At 33.6% G+C, this 22505-nt stretch overlaps 1 protein-coding gene across 1 annotated transcript in view; it reads right to left on the reverse strand.

The window, feature by feature from the left end:
• Window positions 1-22505, reverse strand: part of BBS7 (Bardet-Biedl syndrome 7) — a 44945-nt gene that overhangs the window by 14925 nt on the left and 7515 nt on the right. Inside the window, exons 4-14 of the mRNA XM_059377992.1 lie at window positions 21140-21315; window positions 18406-18592; window positions 16347-16419; window positions 15805-15921; window positions 14069-14199; window positions 12498-12582; window positions 11472-11574; window positions 9666-9858; window positions 8022-8096; window positions 4931-4996; window positions 791-930 (exon numbers count right to left, since the gene is read on the reverse strand). Coding sequence (XP_059233975.1) covers window positions 791-930; window positions 4931-4996; window positions 8022-8096; window positions 9666-9858; window positions 11472-11574; window positions 12498-12582; window positions 14069-14199; window positions 15805-15921; window positions 16347-16419; window positions 18406-18592; window positions 21140-21315 — 1346 coding nt within the window. The remainder of the gene's footprint in view (window positions 1-790; window positions 931-4930; window positions 4997-8021; window positions 8097-9665; window positions 9859-11471; window positions 11575-12497; window positions 12583-14068; window positions 14200-15804; window positions 15922-16346; window positions 16420-18405; window positions 18593-21139; window positions 21316-22505) is intronic.

A 22505-nucleotide genomic window follows, 5' to 3' on the forward strand; every position in this document is an offset into this window, starting at 1 on the left:
TTAAAACAGGAAGACACTGCAAAGAGCATCTATTTAATGTTTTCCAAAAATCTTCCTTAGGAATATTTTTCCCTTACATCTTATTTAAATTACATATCTTTAAAATTACAAACTGCAATAGAAAAAAATATGGACTTTGGCTTCTAATCATAGTAACTGTTTCCTGTCAGCAAGTTACTTTTCCAAGACTCCATTTCTCATTTGTAAATTGGAGACATTACTACCTGTCTTGCTTACTGTCAAACTTAAATGATATTGCCTATGGACCAATGTACAGCTGAGAGAAAAATATTTAGTAACGGTTATTTCTTTCTCTTTTTCATTTAAGCCCATGCCCTCTCATCTTTAGGAAAGAAAATGAAAAACTACCAATAGGAGGATGCTTAAATTGAAAAAGCAGTCAGAAATAAGGGACTATCACAACCAACTGCTTTAATCCCTGAGGTGAAATAGAAAGCAAATATAATGTTTGAGGCTAATATTATAAGATCCCATTCACAGAGCAACTCAAATTCTAAATCATATTTATTCATCATAGGTATTTGGGGGAGAGAGCTATTACTCTACTGATAGCAGAATGGTAATATATGAGAAAAATAGGAAAGTTCAACTCAAACAACCTTTAAAAGAAGACCAATCTTATATTAAAAAATATGAATCCATACTGTTTAAATATTTAATTTTTAAAATGTATAAACAGCTACTGGAATTTATACTGTAAAAATCAGAAGGAAGTTTATTTGCATTACAGAATATCCTAAAAAATAAATTCCTACCTCCTTTGTCCTACCTGTCATGATCAATAAAGTGAGTTCTTTGATGAAGTGAAAGGGGTTTGATAAGGTATTGGCGGACCTGACAGGTTTTAGGTTGAATCCTTGGAGTCACGTATGCTTGAAGTGTGCCATACTGGCCTTCAATTGAACGAATCTGATTTAACACAAAAGAGCAAAGAAAATAAAAATAATCTAGCAGCATAACTTAAATGTTATCTTAAAAATGCTCAACAGAAGTAATCAAGTAATTAGACCTTAATATCCTCTGTAATATTCTGAAGTAAATAATGACATTCTATTAAACAACTACTTTTTACCTAGAGTAAAGGAAAAATTTAAAAAAGATTTTGGCTGTGAAAAGCAAACTTTATAAAAGTTATCCCATCACATACATTTAGGTGATCTGTCTACACTTAACAGTGCTATGCTGTTCCAAAAAACAGATTCTCACATACTACCCACCACATCTAAAAACAAAGGTATATATTTCATAAGATTCACATAAAAAATGGTTAGAATTTACATTTTTGTTGAGGGGATAAGTGAGTTTTTCAAATAACTAAAACTTAAATGGAATACTTCATTTCGCATGAGGGTATTACAGCATACTTATTGTTATAAAAATCTATTGACAGAGGGGCGCCTGGGTGGCTTAGTTGGTTAAGTGTCGCTTTCAGCTCCGGTCAGGATCTCAAGGACCTGTGATTGAGCCCCCTGTTGGGCTTCCTGCTCCATGGGGAGTCTGCTTCTTCCTCTATCCCTCCCATCGCTCTGCTCTCTCTCTTTCTCTCAAAATGTTTAAGAAAAAAAAAATCTATTGACAGAAAAAATGTTACCAAGAACTTAATTCTTAATTTTCTATGAAAACAGAGAAGTATATACCATCTAAATATTACATATTTGGATTAGGAAGTTCTTTTGAGCTATTTTAAATATACCTGGTTGGATATCCTGAGAAATCAGAACATTTACCAGAAAATAATAATTCATTAAACTGTGAAGAGCTAATCTTAGAGGAGTTGGAAAGTTGTCCAGCTTCTCCCTCCTGGCCTACTTTCTGCTCCTCTCAATTCACATTCATGAGATAGACTGTAGTACTTGTATTACAATGGTAACTTCTCTAACCTAGCTGATATTTTAATTCATAGTTTTCTTAGCATGTTGCAGTGGTGGGGGGTGGCATGGCAGCAAATCAATGTTTTACCTCAACATAAATAAAAGTTTAAAGCAAGGTTTTTTGCATATGTTACACTGCAAATATTGCTCTAAATGAAAACAGGAAAGATAAAAAGATAAAAAATGAAAATACAGACAAGAAATAAAAAATACATCTGATACAGCTATATTTCAGGGTTTCTTTTTAAAAGGTAAGTTTACACTGGCACGTAATTTTTTCCACTATGAAAAATCATATTGCTTTTCTTGAATATAACAATTCATATTCATTATTAAAAATATAAATAAAGAAAAATTAGGATGAACATATAAGTCACCAAAATCCTGCCACCCAGAGATGATCATTATTGCTATTTTGTAGTCATGCCTTCATACATTCCTCTATGCAGATGTACAAAAACTAAAGTAAAATATCATATGAATAAATTCTATTTATATTATAGACATCTTTATTTTTATTTCTAATATCACTTTTTCCCCTTTGCTTCTCCTAATGTCATCACATCCCACCCACTAACATCCCACCCATGCTCTCCCCCTACTGCATAATCTATCGGACCAGAGAAGTGTGTTTCTTTTCATACCTTTCTTTCATATATAAGGATTTTATGCACATTTTATTTTTCATGAAATTCACTCCATGTTAACAGGAATAGATCAGTGAATTTTTTATTGCAGCTGTGCTATATTCCATGGAAAATGTTATAAACAACTATTTATTCAACCATTCAATTATTAAATATTCACTCTGGTTCCACTTTTCTGCCTCTACAAACAATGCTGCAGTTAATTAAGTACATATCTTTCTGTATATTACTGTAATTTTATTGCTATAAAGTAGATTCCTCCAAATAGGACTATTGCCTATTTTTCTAAAGTGGCTATAACAATTTTTATTTTCTTCAGCTATGATTGAGAGTGTCCTTTTTCTCAACCCTGCCATCTGGTGATGTTGCTTTTTAAAGTTTTTTGCCAATCTGCTAGAACCAGAAAATGTTTTTTGTTTATTTTCATTTGAATTTCCCTAACAATAAGGTAGAACATTTTCTTTTAATATTTCTTAGCTATTTTGACTCCTTGTATGAACTGTCTATCCATATTCTTTGCCTACTTTCCTTACTGGGTAGTCTTTTTTATTGATTAATAAAGTTATAGGCAGTCTTTATATTTTTTTGATATTCACCCATTACCTAGAAGACAACTACATTTTGTTTTTAAAAATAATTAGGCACTTAACTCATCTGAATTTATTTTTTATAAATGGTATTAAGTTAGGAATCTACTTAATTTTCTTTCAGATAGATGCCAATTGTGTCAACACCAATTTTTAAATAGGAAATGTAATTTAATAGAATTTTTCCCTACATAAAAATGCCATGCAGAGTACCTAGGCAGGTTGAGCATCTTGCCTTTGGCTCAGGTTATGGTCCTGAGGTCCTGGAATTTAGTCCTGCATTGGGCTCCCTGCTCAGCAGGGAGCCTGCTTCTCCCTCTCCCACTCCCCCTGCTTGTGTTCCCTTTCTGGCTGTTTCTTTCTGTCAAATAAATAAATAAGATTTAAAAAAAAAAAAAGTCATGCATTAAATTTCTATAAATGTGTAGTGGGCTCTTTCTAGACTATTCTGTTGTAGCCCTATTTAATTAGGCCTTGTAAATACCCTACATTATTTTTATTATAGTAGTTTTTTGGTACATTTTACCATATGGCAAGTTAAGTTCCACCTTTTTCTTCTTTTTCTCACATCTATTATCGCATCCAATTTTAAAAAAAGAACACAGCTTTTTAATATTTTTAGGCCTACTTCCCAATTTAATGGCACAGTCTTATTCAGTGGAAATGTAATTTAAAATGCTTAATTAAGTTACATAAAAAATTATTCCAGTTTTTAATTTTTCTTTCAAAATACACAAAAGGGAACTTATGCAGACTAAAATAAATTGTTTAGGAAAAAACCCTACATTTCACTGGAATTTCCTTAACTAGATGTGAAAAAGTTATTATGTAACAGCATCTCTCTTGAAAAAAAAAACAGGCTTTGAGTCTGAACATCATCAACACTATGATAAAAGTTGTAGTCCTTAATATTTAGATCATAAATAAATCAAAAATAATTTTTTAAAAACCTCACACAAACCAAATAACTAAAATACATTTGTGTGCTATAATCTTTAATTATAATTATAACAAAATTATAAATTATAAAATTAAATTAAAATCCCTTTTAATTATAAAAGAGATCATGTTACTAAATTCCTAAAGAAAACATTAAAAGATTTTGTCTAGAATAGATGGTAATCAATAACTTTGGAAATCTGGGTGGTAGGAAAATATAGGGCAAATGCTCAGATACTTCAATAACCAAATTATAGACCATGACTGAATCAAACAAACTATAGAAACAAGAATCAGTGAAATCTAAATACTGAATATTTGATGATACTAAGGAATTATTGTTAATTTTCAATAACTGTCAATTAACAATTTCCAATTATTGTTAATCAACAATAATTAATTTTCATTAGGTGTGATAACAGTATTGTGGTTATGTTTTAACAAATAGTTCTCATCTTTTGGACATATGTACTGAAATATTTACAAATGAAATTATGAAATATCTTGTATTTGCTTCAAAATAATTTAGAATGGACAGTGACAGTATAAACAAGAATGCCATGAGTTGATGACTGTTGAAGATTAAGTTATTACCTTTATGTATGTTTGAAACTTTTCCATAATAGAGAATTAGAAAAAAAAAAATTCCACTCAGAGGAAATTCAGGATGGGTAATTTTAGAGAAGTCAATAGCAGAGATAATGGTTGGGGCTGAGTTAAAACATTAATGGTCATCCAAAAGTCTTTACTCCAAAATGACTCATTTCAGGGAGAAAATAATATAAAGAGACGATATCATAGCAAGGTATAGCATAGGGAAGAAAAGTTCAAGCTTTCAATTAAAGGTAATTTCAAACGTTTTTACCTTGAGTTCCAGCCTTGTGGTATTTGCCTGGCACCGATAAGTAGCGAGAAGAAAGTTGTCATTTGACTGGGAAAAATTCAAAGTTGAGGAAGAAGGATGAATTCACGTTTTTAATAATAAAAACATCAATAATAATAATGGTTACCATTTACTAAGCACAATATCATTTGGGTGACACTCAAGATAAGGGCTATTTGTATTCTTGCAAACAACCCTATGTGAAGTTTTACTAAGTAAGTTTTAACAGATACAGAAATAGCAGCATTACAGGTCAATAAAATCTCCCAAAAGCTAGTAAGTAATGAAATTAGAATACAAATTCATATCTTTTAAGACTCTAAAGCTCATGCTCTTTCCATCCTGATCTTCTACAATAACATTTAAATATTAACTGTCCTAAAAATTTAACTGACAGCACACACTTCTAATGTTTATATCAAAAGACAAAAACATCAGTGTTTCAGGCTGTCTTTGACTTTAACAAATACTTATAGAGGACTAAGAAATATCTCCTCTCTGAATTTCCAGCAAATAGCACAGTTCCAGGGACGATAGTGTAAACATTCAATACATGCTTGTTGAAATAAAATTGGAGAGGTTATTTCAAATATTACTTCCTGAACCCAAATATTAAACTACTAAAAATAGAGAAATAGATCTGTGTGCAGGAATTTCAAAAACAGAGCAACATGAAATATTTAGTACTCAATTTTCATGTACTGCTATTTCCCTATTTTTAATAAATAACTGAATAAAAAGATAATATTAAAAAGAAAATTTGAGCATTTTAATTTCAAATCACTTAAATTTAGTAAACACAGAATATCAGTCCACCTAAAAATAAATATGCTTTCATATGAGTAAAAAAAATGTTACATACTTAAGTATTTATGGCTAAGATGATAAAGATTAAAATATATGAAAGTTCTGGGATTAGGATTGGGATGGGAGAGGGAGAACAGCATAAAACAAGATTGGTCATTTGTTGAAGTTAATGATGAGTACATGGAGGTTATTACACTACTGTCTCTACTTCTGTATATACTTGAACCTCCATAACAAGGTTTTTTTAAAAGCCATCATTAGAGAAAATAGGTTTTAAATTAGTATAAAATACTCATTTTGAAGAATCCTGCAGTGTGGTAATAAAATAAGTTAATCTTCTACAGCAACTAGGAAATTAAAATTTTAAGATCAAGATCTTTTTTTAAAAGATTTTCTTTATTTGAGAGGGAGAGAGAAAGAGAGAGAGAGCACAGAGGAGGAGCGAGAGGAAGAAGCAGGCTCATTGCTCAGCAGGGAGCCCGATGTGGGGCTTAATCCCAGGACCTGAGATCATAACCTGAGCTGAAGGCAGACGCCCAACCGATTGAGCCACCCAGGTGCCCTAAGATCAACTTGATTTTTTAAATGAAAATAAAAATGTAGGCCCAATCTCTTATGTTTTATTCTTAAACAGGGATGACAAATATGATACATATTATAAAATACAACTTGTAAAATCTCTTATCAAAAAATTTTTCTGTAAAATTATATTAAAAACTATTCCCTAATATAGCTATCAGCTTTGTTCTGCATCTACTCTTTTTATTCCTCCCTTTTTTGTGTGTATAACTACATGTCAACTCCAGTCACCATTTCTTGCTCAGGTTTGCCTTCTTCAATACAACTACTCCAGACTTTTTCTTTACCCTGACTTCTCTTTAGGAGCCACACTTAGGTCTACGGCCATACCACCCTGAACGCGCCCGATCTCGTCTGATCGTGGAAGCTAAGCAGGGTCGGGCCTGGTTAGTACTTGGATGGGAGGAGCCACACTTAGATCTGAGAATGCTAGTCAGCTAGTACTAAGCAAAAAGAAGTGACAGAGTAAGCATATCCAAAAACTCCGACACAATCTCATCCAAGGTACTTTGCACATGGTAAGTACTCAACAAATGTCTACTCCATAAAGGTTAAGCAAGATTCAACCAGCCCAGAAAAGGTGAAAAAGAATGGGGAGAAGGAACAGACCATGTTCAAATGTAGGATGTGTGAAACTATACAGCATTTTCAAGAAATTTTAAGAACTTCAGTTTGGCAGAAATAATATGCATGGGAGGGAAGGTAGCAGCTGGTAAGAGATAAGCAAGAGATATAATCAAGAGCTGAATCATAGAAAGTTGTTATGCCACAGTGAGAAATCTAGACTTACATGTCGCAGGAAATAAGGGATTTTTAAAAAGGTTTTGAGAGAAGAAATGACACAGATTCTTATACTTTATGAAGACCTCTCTGGTGGCAGTGTACAGCAGAGCCTAGAGGTGAGAGGCAATACTGGAGGCAGAAAAACTGGTAGATGAGTAGTTCAAGCAAACATGATAAGGGCCTAGAAAGTTAACAGAAGTGGAAATGAAGGGGCGTCTGGGAACTCATTCCGTTAAGAGTCTGCCTTTGGCTCAGGTCATGATCTCGGGGTCTTGGGATGGAGCCCTGCATTGTTGGGCTCTCTGCTCAGCAAGGAGTCTGCTTTCCCTCTATCCCTCCCCTAGGCTTATGCTCTGTCTCTCTCATGAAATCTTTTTTTTTTTTAATTTTTTTTATTTATTCATTTGATGGAAAGAGAGCACAAGTAGGCTGAGAGGCAGGCAGAGAGAGAGAGGAGGAAGCAGGCTCCCTGCTGAGCAGAGAGCCCAATATGGGGCTCGATCCCAGGACCCTGGAATCATGACCTGAGCTGAAGGCAGAGGCTTTAACCCACTGAGCCACCCAGGCGCCCCTAAAATCTCATATGAAAGTAAAAATAAAATTAAAAAATTGAAAAAGAAGTAGAAATGAAGCAGAGTAGAGATATAAGAGCCAAGGAGATAGAACTGGCAGAAACTAGTGACTGACTGGATTTAACAGATGAGAGAAAGGAAGGAATCTAGGACAACACACCAGTTTTCTAGATTATCCGAAAACAAGGAAAAAGAGCAGAAGCAGATTTTGAGGGAACGGTTATGAAAAAGACTGAAGAAGAAACATCAAACCCTATCAGCATTTACAGACTATTCAAAATGGCATAATAGAAATGAAAGTATCTGAAAAATTCTTTATACTTTTCACTCACCTCAGAATCACAGCTGCTAAAGCTGACAACAGCAGAATTTTTATCCACATCAAGTAAGTCTATTGGAACATCACTCTACAGTCAATATTTAAAAAAAAAAAATGGTTCAGATGGAAAACTAAAAATTTTCACAAAACATTTTCTCTTAAAGATTTTATTTATTTGAGAGAGAGAGAGAGCACGCATGCACACGAGAGCTGGGTGAGGGGCAGAGGGAGAGGCAAGTTCCCTGCTGAGCAAGGAGGCAGATGTGGAACTCAATCCGAGGACCCTGGGATCATGACCTGAGCTGAAGGCAGATGCCTAACTACCGAACCATCCAGGTGCCCAACAAAACATTTTCTCTAAGGGTTCTCTTTAGTTCTAGTTCATGGTCATCTTTAAATTTGAGCAAATGAATTTCCTAATTTATATTTGATAATATGTACTTCTAGAAAATAATTATTATAAAGAATAAACATTATCTCACAATGACTTATTTTTTCTTCTAATTTTATCAGAGATCACAGACTATTCATCTTTCACCACCCCCCTTAAAGGATAATCTTCCTAATATGGCCATTCTGATTATATCAGATCATTTTTATCAATTTTATTTTCACCTGTTTTTGATCTCCTCTGGAGAGGCAGTTTCTAGGACAGAGCTATTGCACTCAGTTCTATGTAAATGATGCTCTTCTAGAGTTGTTTAATGCAGCTCTTAAGCTAGCATTACTTAAGACAGATATCAGCCTTTACTTTTTAATTAATAATCTGATCTCTCCTCCACATCTTTTTAACCTTATCTTCTTCCTCATCTTTATTCTTTTCTCATTATCTGACAGGTTTTCCAACTTTCACTTGTTTTCCATCCATCCTATTATCATCTTTTTCTACTCCCTGAATATCATATAATTAAAAAAAAAAACTAATTAAATATATGGTTGAATGGAGTTGTATATTATTATCCCTAAATTTCACCCTTTGTCATTATCAACTTTGTCTACTGACCTACCTAGAAACTGGTAGCTAATGAGCAAGCTGTACTGTAAACTACCATTTTAGAATCTGGAGCTTAAAAAAAGATTCTAATAATGGCATTAAATACTGTAGTTTTCTGTCAAATCTCTTAAAATTCTCTTAAAGGTCAACCTTTAAGAGAAGAACAAAACCTTCAACATTCCTTTCTCGTGTTTCCTGAAACTTAAGTCCATCAGTCTTTTGTTTTAATACTTACAGGATAAATAAAAAATAAAGATGTAATTTAGGTAATCTAGAGCAATTGATTAGCTAATTGAAGATTAAGATAAGCCTTTAAAATTATCTAAACTAAATGCAATATTTAAAAGATAAACACTTAAAGGGGCACCTAGGTGGCTCAGTTGGTTAAGCATCTGCCTTGAGCTCAGGGCATGATCCCCTCACTCCTGGAATGGAGCCCAGGGTCGGGATCCCTGCTCAGTAGGGAATCTGCTTCTTCCTCCCCCTCTGCCTGCCCCTCCTCCCATTCATGCTTGCTCTCTCTCAAATCTTAAAAAAAAATTTTTTAAACATAAATACTTAAAATTACTGTCTAAAATTAAGTGTCCAGTAATAATTAATGCATATGACTGGTCTGCAAAATAGATCCAATCACAAAACAAGTAAATTAGACATTTTGCTTACCTGTATTAAGACATTATCTATTGCTGTCTGTACCTCTAGGATGAGACTGTAGCTGGCATCATCTTTATTTAATGTAAACTTATCATTTACACTAAATGAAGGTACTGCTGATTTTGCTGTGCTTGATTGAGAAGACTGTTGATACTTCTCTCTTTCCTGTAGTACCTTATACTGCAGATGTTCCAGCTCACTCCTAGAGGAAAATATATACAACTCTGTCACCTAGAAGTATACACATTTGCAGTCCTTAGAATGATTACAAGAATTTGAGACTAACTTCTGCAAAATGGATTTTTATTGATGAACTAGAATTATGACACTAATAGGAACAAAATTTTGTTTCTATGACTGACCAAAAAGAATTCCACATTATTTATCTCTAATCTAAAAATCAAAACTCATAGTTTTAAGTATCAAAGCAGGTTGCAAATAACCAATTCTAACACACAAATCTAGTCACAGTTACATATAATACTAATCAGAAGAGAAACTGTACTGGAGCTGAAAAACATTTAATTTGAAGAAACAAAATGTGTAAAACCAGTAAATATGTACTTTTCAATCAGAATTAGGAGAGACAGACAAAAGGAGGCTGCAGAGTATTCACATTTTGGGGACCACAGGATGATCATGAGCCAGGGGTACAGCTGAAGTTCTATCAACTGTTGAAGAGGATTTTGCTTAGACTGAACTGTTCAGGCATAGCTTCATTGCTTAAAGTTAACTTCAGTTAAAGGGAAAAGCCATACGCAAATGAAGCAAATAGTAACTAAGGAACAACATGAGGTTTAACCAGCCCCAACTTAGGGGGGAAAGTCTGGGAAAAGCTTGGAGGAAATTTGTGCAATAAACAAAGGAAAAGACTCATTTGTCTAAGAAGTATTTATTGAATGCTTCATATGTACCTGTGTTGCAGCTGCTGAATAAACAAAACAGACATAAGTTTCTCAACTCATATTCACTGGCATCAGGAGATACAGACTGGGTTATAAATGTACGGAATTATATGGAGGATGTGAGATAGTAGACATTAACTCTATTAGGTTTCTATCTTGGTTGAAAGTTAGAGCTTGCTCTCTAGGTGGCTTTGCTATAAACTGGCTTATGGTATAAACTTGTGTGGCTTTAGTGAATTAGTACTTTTGGCATTTTGCTGCCTTAAAAACCCGTGTAGCCCTCAAATGCCACCAAACAAAGATTGGCCATTACTGACCCAAGAGGTTGGCAAGGGTTGAAGTAGGGAGAATAGTCATTAAAAGTTTTAGCAACTCCCACTTCTTTGTTATAGAAAGGAATTTTACTTGAGTCCAGTGTCCCTTTTCACAGGACTTGGCAAACTAAATAGACCATAGAAGCAATCCTTGCATCTAAAGGAATCAGTATTACTCATTTCCAGTAAGAAAACTGATAAGCCAAAGTTACAGATTCAGGAGTGTCCATACGAGCAGTAAATATTACTATTAATGAGGAATACAGCAGTCTGTGATGGTTTCCTTCTAATGCCTATGAAGAAAACCAAATACTACAACTATCTATAACTAAATAAGTGAAAAAATACACTTTTTGATCTAAGAAAAAGTTAATATAGGATAAAGTATATAAAAGTATATTTCTAACTTTGAAATACTAATTAGCACTTACTGCTAATTTTCTCAAACTGATAAGTTTTCCTTTAAGAAGGTGACAAATGAATTAAAGGATATATTTTCTTCCAATAAAATATTCTGCTTCTATCAGTAATAAGAAAAAACTATACACTTCATGAAATGAAAAAAAAAAAAAGCAAACAAAAAAATCCAAAATTACCTTAAAGAAGAAATTTTATTCTGCATCTCCTGATTAATTTTTAGTTCTTCTCCTGGTCCACTTTCTTTATGTATAGGCTCTGTGGTCAGACCTGTAACCCAGCCTGTAGAGATGAAATTACAATCATGGACCATTAAGTGCTGCTAGTATTAAAAGAAAGCCCAAGTATACATGCCCCTTTGCTCACTAACAGCAACATCATTTAGTCCTAGGACTTAGCCTCCTTCAAAAAACAAAACAAAACAAAACAAAAGAAAGAAATCAAGCTGGAAAAAATTCAAACCATACTGAAATTATGTCAGCATTTTGTGATACTCTTATTTTGCCTGAAACACTATAATTATATCACTAAGGAAATCTTTCACTTCTTATAGTTTTAGTTTTCAAGTATGGAATAAGTCAACACATTCTAGTAAATACTTGATGAATTAAAACAGTCTTTCAAAAATCATTTTCATGGAAAGTAAAAAAAGCTCTGACATTGGCTATTTTGAGAATGCAAATATGACCAACTCAAAAGCAAGGAAATTTTTATAAGAAATGTAAGCAATAACAAAACAAACTAAATTTCAGTCAATATTTCTTTTTAAATCAAAGAATATCATTTAATTTTTTTTATTATTATTTTTATTTCTTTTCAGTGTTCCAGAATTCATTATTTATGCACCACACTCAGTGCTCCATGCAATATGTGCCCTCCATAATACCCACCACAAGGTTCACCTACCTCCTACCCCTCCCCAAACCCTCAGTTTGTTTCTCAGAGTCCACAGTCTCTCATGGTTGGTCTCCCCAACTCACTACTAGAGCATGCTAAATATCCTAACAAGTATTATTCAAATATTAACTGTTTTATAAATCAATACACCCACTCCTTTTCCCTCATTTTTTAATCAATAAAGGTTTAATGATATAGGTAAGATTCACTAATAGCACTTTTTAAAAAAAGTAGTCATCAAAACTAATTTATGCAATTTAAGTTTTTTCTCATTTGATTCTTTGTTTACTTATTACTATTTACCATACCTGAATATGTAGATACCACGATTTCATCATAGCCATCTTTCCCTATACAACCACCCTGGATAGATGTAACACTTTCAGACAACATCTAAAATAAATTTAAGATCAAGTACTTAATTAGTAACTAAAAGTTCACATATTAAAATAATCCATAAAACTTACTTTCCCATTTCCAGACATTCAACATATGTTTATTGAACACTTAGCATGTGGAAACAATGAAACTGGAAGGCAAAATTCTGCACAAATGGCAGAAAATTCCAGTGCTTTTAAATTTGGGGAAAGAAGATTGAAAATGACTCGTATATTTGTGTGCTGTACTTAGCCTCATCAGTCACCCAATGAGCAAAATCATTTATTTATATAAAGAAGTTTTTTGATTTTTGTCTTTAAAGATTTATTTATTTTAGAGAAAGAGAGAGGGACAGCATGTGCACAAGCATATGAGCATGGGGTAAGAAGGGCAGAATGAGAGGAGAGAGAAACTTAAGTAGACTCTCCCTGACCCCAGAGCCTGGGGTGGGGCTTAATTCCATAACCCTGAGATCATGACCAGAGAAGAAACCAAGAGTCGGACACTAAACCAACTGTGCCACTCAGGCACCCCAAGAAAGAAGTTTTATTTTGTTTTGTTTTGTTTTTAAACTACATAAGCAAAACTCCCAATGTGTTTAGTCTATTATCTGAATTCCATACACCATATCCCAAATCGTTTTTTTAATGAATAAAGATGATAGCCTATATGATACCTTTAGAGAATTTTTATCCCCATATTATCTATGTAATATACTTCCTCTATACATCAAAACATCTGTATCTGCTGATCTGCAGTTAAAGCTGAGAGGTAGAACCAGTAGAGAAATTAGACAAAGAAAAGTTAATTGATACTGAATTGTGGGTTTTTTTGTTGTTTTCAAAACAGCCTCAATGAATCCTGCCAGAGGCAGGATGGGAAACCATGGACTAGAGAATACCACTTCACAAAAATGAAAGATTCCGTTTACAACAGAATGACTCTCCATGTAACTCTGTACCTTGGGCTAAACAAGCTGAACTACATTTAAAATTTGTGAACTAGAATTACTCTTAACTAGTAATTCTTCTCATATAGTAAACTTTTGGGAGGCTAGAAGTGAAATTGCAACTTTTCTCTCTGCTTAAAGGTATTTTGATATTGTCTTAACAACAGGAGTTTATCCTAAAATATTATTTTGAGACAACACAGTCTCAAACATATAAATGTTATGTTACCCAAACATATAAATGTTACTCCTGTAATCTACTATGCATTATAGAAACTAAGGCAAAATATTTCATACTTCAAATATACAATGCTTAGAAACCAAAGAAGCAATAATTCATTATTCAGCTGGAAGTAACTTATTATTCATTATTCAATAGTCTATTATTCAAACACAAGAGTGGTCTAGAGAGTTTGATAACACCAAAGGTGCAATATTCTAAGCCAAACACAAGATTTTAATATATTTGATTTAAAAAAACCCAAATCATCATTGTCATCTCTATAATTTTTGATGTGTAAGCATATATAGTCTTTTTTTAAATGAACTGACCTGATCAAATCGTAGAACAGGCTCATTTGCATTGTCAAAACTGTACACTTCCACCATTCCATCATCTCTCCCAACAAGTAAGTCTTTAACCCCATCACCCACAATGTCAAAGCTGTCAACACACAAAATCCCTTCAAAAAAGAGGACAGAGGTGACAAGTTATTAATAAAACTAACATTATAGTCAAGTATATAAAAGTAAAGAATGAAAAAAATGTATACACCAAATCAGAATAGGGAAAAAAACAACAAAAACCTTGCTGCATAATCAGGTGTCCTCTTTTCCATCTGTATTCATCCATTTCTAAGACTTTAAATATAATCTAAATAGAAATGGCTCATAAGTTTATATCCCCAGCTCTGGCTTCTCCCCAGAGCTCCAGACTCATATATCCAAATCTCTATTCAGCATTTTCTTTGAGACATACATTTGCATCTCTAACTTTTCATGCCCCAGCAAAAACTCTTTATGCCCATTTATCAGATCCCCTCAATGCTCCTTCCCCAATCTCTCATCTCAATAAGGTATCACCCAGTTCCTCAGGCCAAAATTCTAGGCTATGTCTCTTCCTCTCTTTTTCTCACTGCCCAGATCAAATCTCTTAGCAAATCTTACCAGCCCAATCTTCAAAACACATATTGAAATTGTCTCCTTTCCAACTACCATTAGCTTAGCCCAGGCCACTTATATCTCTAGCCTAGAGTACAATAAATTAGAACAACCAAAACAATGACTCCTTAATGGATCTCCATGCTTCCAATTTTGACCTGCTTCCCTGCCAAATTCATTCTCCTTGGGGGGGGGAGGGTGTGTTTTGTTTTGGTAGATCATGTCATACTCCTACTTACAATTCTCCAAAGGTGTCTCACTGCACTTAGATTAAAATCCAGATCCTTTTCCAAGGCCCACAGGGACCTACATGATTTGGATCTATGCTAATTCCCTGACTACTTTTCTTGCCATGCTAATGCATGGTCTTCCCTCTGGTCCTAAAATGAATCAAGTATACCTCTGCCTCAAGTCCTGGCTTTTTCCTTCTTCTAGAGCACAATTTTCCCCCAAGTTTTTACACTACTAACTCCTTTTCTTATCAATCAAATCTCAGCTCAAATTTTGTCTTCTATAAGCTATCTTCCATTACCACCCAGTCTAAATATAGTCTTTCTCCTTTCTCCCATCACCAATACATCACCCTGTGACATTTCTTTCAGGTTACTAAATTAAGCTATCTCACTTATTTGCTTGTTTATTCTCTGTCTCTCCTAACAAGTAGTTGTTGAAGGAATAAATGAATATATGAATAGGATTACTACACCTATAAATAGCCATCTCACTACCTTCTAAGTCAGATATAAATTCCCTCAGAAAGGTAAAAATTCTTTAGAAAACAGAAATATTTCCTGACCCATTGGACTTTTTCCTTGCCTCCTATCAAATACTCTCAAATTCAAATTAATTTTCTACACCAAACAGTGAATAATGGATTTGAGCAGAGAATGATGTTATGGATGGACACTAGGCCATAAAACCCTGTCTATCCTAAATTACTATTAGCATTTCTTAATTAATAATTATGCCCAAGTATGACAGACCTGCTAAATAAACAAATAGTAAGGTGGCTCTGTGATATGTTAAGTCTACTATGTACTATGAATAAATAAAATAGAATGAACTATATAATTTAGGATATTTAATAATCACTGAAATTTCAGAACTAAACTATATCAAACACATACCTCCCCGCTTTTTCTCATTTCGAATTTCCCACTTGTGTACTGGTTTGGAGGTAGTGATCTGAATAAGCCCAAGTTTTCCATCTGATGTTCCAAACAAAAGGTCTTCTCCAGAGTCACCTAGTTATAATGAAAGTCAACATATTATATTTACCCCATGACTCATAATATCTCTTTAAAACTGCAATTTTTTTCAGATACACTGACTTTCACATGAAAATCTCATTTAAAAAATATAAAAAGAACACTTACTTTGGGAGGTTGGTTATATAGTCATAGAATTTTACACATCAAAGAGATAACCCCCCCCAAAAAGAGATAAAACCCTTCCTCATCATCTAATTTTAAGATGAGGAAACTAAAAATTAAAGTTTACTAGTTCATTACTGTTAGTTACTGGCAAGTCATCTGAAGATAACTGTCTCAATTCCAGTTCATGTTCTTTTTACAATTTCCCATTTTCACTTAATATATAGTTAAATGATTCAACCTGAAGTATCTAGACTTAATTAACATAATGCACTCCCTTATTTGACTGTGATTACCGCCATTTCCATTGTGTAGTGCTAAAACGGTAGGTGGGCCAGGCACTTCAGTTTCATACATCACATCCGATCCCTGAAGGAGAACAAGCATTTCAGAACTGAAACAGAATGCAAATTTAAAATAATACAGGTGCTTACAGATAACATCAGTAGTCCTATAAAGAACTCTAGAATAAAACTGCCAGAGAAAGTTATGCTGTGATTATTAACTTGCCTTTGTTAGCAATTTTGTCTATGTTAACTCATTTTAAAATACATTAAAAACGTAAAGATCAAGAAAAAATATACAAGATAGTCTACACTTCAAATCCTTTTCATTTTAAATACTTCGCCCAAAAACTTGACTGATGCTAGTAAATTTTTCTATCTAAGGTTTCCAGGAACAAGATGTTTCTTTTTTCCAGTTTAACTTAGAGCACATTCAAACATTTAAACAAACCCAACATTACTTCTTAAGGAGAATGTTAGCTTTTCTTTTGGGTATTTCCAAAACCTACTCTAGTAAGAGGACAAATGACCTGTTACTTAGATAAGAAAACAAAACATGTCCACTTATTTGTTCTTTTAAAAATTTTGCCATTTGGAACATTTTCACTTAGTACACAGTATTTGTGAAGCTATTAAAGAATGAGGTAGAAGTACTTATACTCACATGAAAAAAATATGATTAAACCATTCAACAAAACCCCCCACAAAATTATAGTAAATATGGAATAACATTTTTCTTTAAAAATTATATATAGAACATATAAATGTCATATGCCTTATCTTTTATTTTAAAATTACATTTGAAATTCACAGGTGTCAAGTGTATAAACACAAAAAAATACACCAAAAAATTTTTAAAAGGGCTACCTCTGGGGCAATGGATTGCTTACAAATGGGGAGTCAAAGGGGAGTAGAAATATGTGAAGGGTAGAGTAAAGGCTTCAAGTTTTAACTTCCCACAAATCCTTAGTTATTTTTGTATTTTTACAATAAGCTCATGGATCTCTTCTTGTTAAACAAAGCAGAATCCTCAAATCAGCCAGACCAATTTCTAATTGAATACTAGCCAGATTCTTTTAAAACCTTATTCAAACAACTCATATTTGGAAGCACAGGCTATGGAAAAAATTAATCATTCATGCCCCTAGAATGAACCTTGAACATTACCTTTTTTTTTCCCCACAGAAAAAAATAATAAAACCTCATAGAACTAATGGATTTTTCCTTCTATAAAAAGACTGATATCAAGAAATAGACACCTGGCTATGAAATTCCAAAGAGTGAGAAAGCCAGTGATGCCGCAGAATAAACGGCCAAATGTTTTGTGTACTATCAGTCTAACTTTCTAATCCAAGCAATCCACCTGTTCTAGGTTAGTTGCATTTAAACTTTGTTTTATGGATTCTGGTGTGTATATATATTTGTATCTTACTGAAAGCCACTTTTGAGATGGACATAGTTGTAACTCTTATTACTAATAACAATACCTTATGTAATTGTTTTAACCACTCATAGTTTTTAATATAAATATAAGGACAATAAAATGATTTTCCTATCATTCATTTACTTATCCAACAAATATTTACTGAGTGCTTATTCTGTTTCACATACAGTCATAAATGTGGAGTAAACAAATGACACAACCCTGATCACAACTATCCCTTCTTTATTAAAACCTAACACCCTCCCCACAACCCAGTTTCCTCCATTAATTTGATTTTTGGAGGAGAGAAGAGTAATGGAGGAAGAAAGAAGAAAAAAAAAGCTAGAAGGGGTTCTTTGTAGCAAAGCCATCCCATTCAGACTGAACTAGCTCAGAAATTATGCATGGGGGCAGAAAAGCATCCTTTTCCCATATATGCCTCTCTAAAAACTTGCCAAAGATCTCAATACATTTGCCTCAAGTTAAAAAACATCAGCTTACCAATTAAAAAGCATTTTTTTTCCAGATATAATTTTACCTAGGACATTTAAAGTGGTAGTAATAAGTAAGTTATCTCAAGGACACATTTTTCAGCAATACTCATTTATATAAATTACAAAAAACCATAAAAATGTAAATAACAGAAACCTGTAAAACTCTGAGCACTCTGTCCTGGCAGGCCAATACCGGTGTAATACGAGGTAATCTTTCCACTGGAAGGCAGATGACATCATTAATTTTGTCCCCAGAAAGGTAATAATGTTGGTCTTTGCAATCACAATAATGGTTATAGATGTAACTTGCACTGAGAAAGAGGTCTGAGCCAGATATATGCCTGAGAACATTAAAATTAAAAATATCCATATTTTAAAAAATAAGTATAGGAAACTTTATTTTCTATTTAAAAAAAATAAGCATAGGAATTCTTTTGTTATGAAAATAAAAGTTTATCTATACTGTTTCTATCATTTTATCACAGACTTAAAGAATAGTTTCTCCCCATTTCCCTCACTTAATTTGTAGCCTTTTGATAGAACACTGATTTTATTTTTTTTTAATTTTATTTATTTATTTGACACAGGGAAAGAGATCACAAGTAGGCAGATCACAGGTAGAGAGAGGAGGAAGCAGGTTCCCTGTGGAGCAAAGAGCCCGATGTGGGACTCAATCCCAGGATCCTGAGATCATGAGCGGAGCTGAAGGCAGGGGCTTAACCCACTGAGCCACCCAGGTGCCCCGAACACTTATTTTAAAAAGCTGAAAATCACAATCTTAAGGCCTCAGCCATTTCAAAATTAAGCTTAGAAAAACTGAAAATAAGACAATGATAACTGTCTATATCTGAAGACAATTAGCTTTTTCTGAATGTGCACTGTGTGCCAACCACTGTCCTAACAGATTCATATGTATTAGCTTAATCCTCATAAATCTGTAAACTAGGGACCATTATAATCCCTTTTTACAGAGATCAATAAAATGTAACTTGCCTAATGGCACACAACTAGTAGCAGAGTGGATTATAGCTCAAGTAGCTTTTAGCTCTAGAATTAGCTTTCTTACTACTATACTAAATTGTCTAGAAAAGGCTATTGGAAGCAAACCTACTTTAAATGATAAACAGTGGGGGGTAAATGATTTCATTAGAATTTTATCTTGAAAAAATAAATGAAAAAGAGTACAAATTATATTTAACAAAATTTAGGCAATAATCCTAACAATGTTCCCATTCTTATATTAAATCCAGTTTTCACTGGGGGAGCTGAAATTTTACAAAAATCATACACTAGCGCATTACCTTTCACTTCTAGATTGCTATAACCATGGAATCATAAAGAAGGGAATTTTATTTGAAAGTTTCAACTATTTCTCCACTGCTCTAAAGTCTAATTTAAAAGTTTTGGTACTAAAATTACTCCCTATGCTATAATGATCTTCACTGATTTTCTCTTTGATTATCACTTATGTGGCCTCACTTTGTGGCTCTGCACATGATTTTAGTAGTCCTCTTAATATCATTTTTATCAGCCTAATGAAATTCTTTTTCAAGATTTTAAGTTTCATCTTGAAATCCATCTGCACTACACTTGCAATTATATTGCAATTAAACATTTTCCAAAGTATAACTTGTAATCACTACTGTTGACAAGAGTGGGGACAGATGGAAGCATTAAGCAGGGAAGGATGCCTGCATGGTAACCAACTTTGTAAGTGCTCAGTTTCTTATTGAATATTTTCAAGTTATAACCTTCTTTCCTGTGCACTCTTATAAATCTGGGGATTCAGACAATAAATTTTTAAAATATTGAATAAGGATCCTCTCCATCCCGCCTCTTCCATTCCAAAAAAAAAAAAAAAAAAAAAGTTTAAGAAACTAGCAAAAGAGACTATTGGCTGGGAAACTCCTGATCTTCCTCAAGCCTCTCTACACACCTTTCTGAATGTGGAGTTATGCAAATTATTAATTACTTTGATTTTAGTATTTCACATTTGTCATTGTCCATTTCAAAACTATTACATTCTTGTTAAACCACTGAACTCACTCCCACTTACCATGATTTAATTTTTATCTAATATTACCAGAGCAAAGTTTTCCAGCCTAGAGATCAGGACATGTGATGTGCAGTATATAGAATTCTGCAGGACAGCTGTGTACCACATAGAACTCTGGACTGAATTAATAGTTTTCAGACCAAGGTCTACAACTTGGCTGTTGTTGTCAAATAAAGAACTTTTTTTTCTTTCTACCCACTCCTAATAATTCTGATTCTGCAGGTATGAGTAGGACAAGAAATCTACTCTTTTAAGCTTCCAAGGGATTCTTTTAAGTAGTGGTCTGAGGACAATGGATTAGATAAACTTTAAAACCCTCTCTAGTTCCTCATGATTCAAAAAACTTATATTTTACTTGTAAAATCTCACAAATCAGAAAGCCATTAGGGAGTTATTTTTTTTTTTTTTTTTTACTCAGGGTCTTACTTGATTTACCTAAAATTATAGCCTATTGGTAGTTAGCAACTTTGACAGCCAGGTCTTCAGCAAATGATGCTACGTCACAACCAAAATGACCACAGACAGGAAAGGAACAGAAACCTAACTATCTCTAGGTTTCTTTACTTTTTTCTTTTATACCTTGATCATGAATCATCTGGAACCATTTAGTCAAAAAAATGAATGTGTAAATACTATGAGTCTTAAGAAAACATTTTGAAGGCCAACTGATTTTGTACTGATTCTATGTTAATGAGTTTCTGACTAATAAGTTACCTTTAGTCAATTTTATTTCCCAGGAAACCTAGTAAGATATGATACTTAATCTGATGTTTGTCACCTATCCAAAATATTATAAATGGATTTGTAAAAATAAAAAAAAGGATAAACATACATAGCTTTAATGCTTTCAGTGAGGTTAGTTTCAAAAGAGAGGAACTGTTTTCCTCTCTTTGTGAAGCCTCTGATCTCAGATCCTGCAGCAATAAAAATCTTCTCCTGGGGTGTGTTAAGAACCCCTCCTAGCTCCAATCTTGCAATCTTCTGCCCGGGTAAAGTCTTGAACACGGCCTGCAAAAATCATTGGGGAAAAAATTAAGTACACAAATTTACTGTAAGCATTTTCCTTTACTGAAAAAAAAAAATTGCTGTGATTTGAAACACACAAAATACTATATTTCCACTATAGAAACATTTTAAGATATGAATGTATTTACTTCAGTGAATCTTCAAGGTTTTTCGCTAAATATCTTCTAAATTTGGAATATTTATTGCCACACCTATTTCAGTCACATCCTTAAAATCTAAACTTCTGCATCTCAAAGTACAGTTCATTAAGCAGGGGCATCAGTATGATTAACCTTATTAAAAATGCAGAATCTCAGGTCCAACCCCAACTCTACTGAATGAGAACCTGCATTTTAATAAGATTCCCTCACTGGCTCCAATGGACATGTTTTTGCATTTTAATTATCTTTTTAAAACTAAAGTCTCCTGTTTCCGTTATAATTTTTATGAATTTTAGTACTACAAATAAAAAACTGTAGAATTTACTGAAAACCCAAATGTTTAGCTTAATATCTAATTGAATACATTTTTTTAAAGATTTTATTTATTTATTTGACATACAGAGATCACAAGTAGGCAGAGAGGCAGGCAGAGAGAGAGGGGGGGAAGCAGGCTCCCTGCTGAGCAGAGAATGTGATGCACGGCTTGATTCCAGGACCCTGGGACCAAGACATGAGCCAAAGGCAGAGGTTTTAACCCACCAAGCCACCCAGGCACCCCTGAATACAACATTTATATCATTAATTTTTCCTTGGTTATTTTCCATTTTATTATTGGCACTAGCTTCTTTCCCTTCCCTCCAGTAACTTTATACGGAGACTAAAGTATCTGGGAGAATATATGAATACTGGAAACACTGGGCTTCTGACAGTTTTTAACTATTCATCTTTTTATAAATTCTTTATAACATATAGTGAATATAAGTCTTCACAGCTCAGCCCCATTGCTTATAAACTATGATCTGTGAATATGATGATGTACTAATCACATCCTTGACTAGCTTCCATTAAGTGGCAAAGGTGATTATCTAATCACTTTCATGTTACATAAGACACCACCTTAGCTGATTGGACAGATTTTCCTGCTGGCCTGAAGAAGTAGGTCACCATGTTAGGAGTGGACCTGTGAGAGGACCACAGGGCTAGGAACTATGGGGACCTCAAGATGATGAGAACAGGCCCTGGTGTACAGAC

The sequence above is a fragment of the Mustela nigripes genome, chromosome 1, assembly GCF_022355385.1.
Source record: "Mustela nigripes isolate SB6536 chromosome 1, MUSNIG.SB6536, whole genome shotgun sequence".
In the NCBI taxonomy this organism is placed as follows: domain Eukaryota; kingdom Metazoa; phylum Chordata; class Mammalia; order Carnivora; family Mustelidae; genus Mustela; species Mustela nigripes.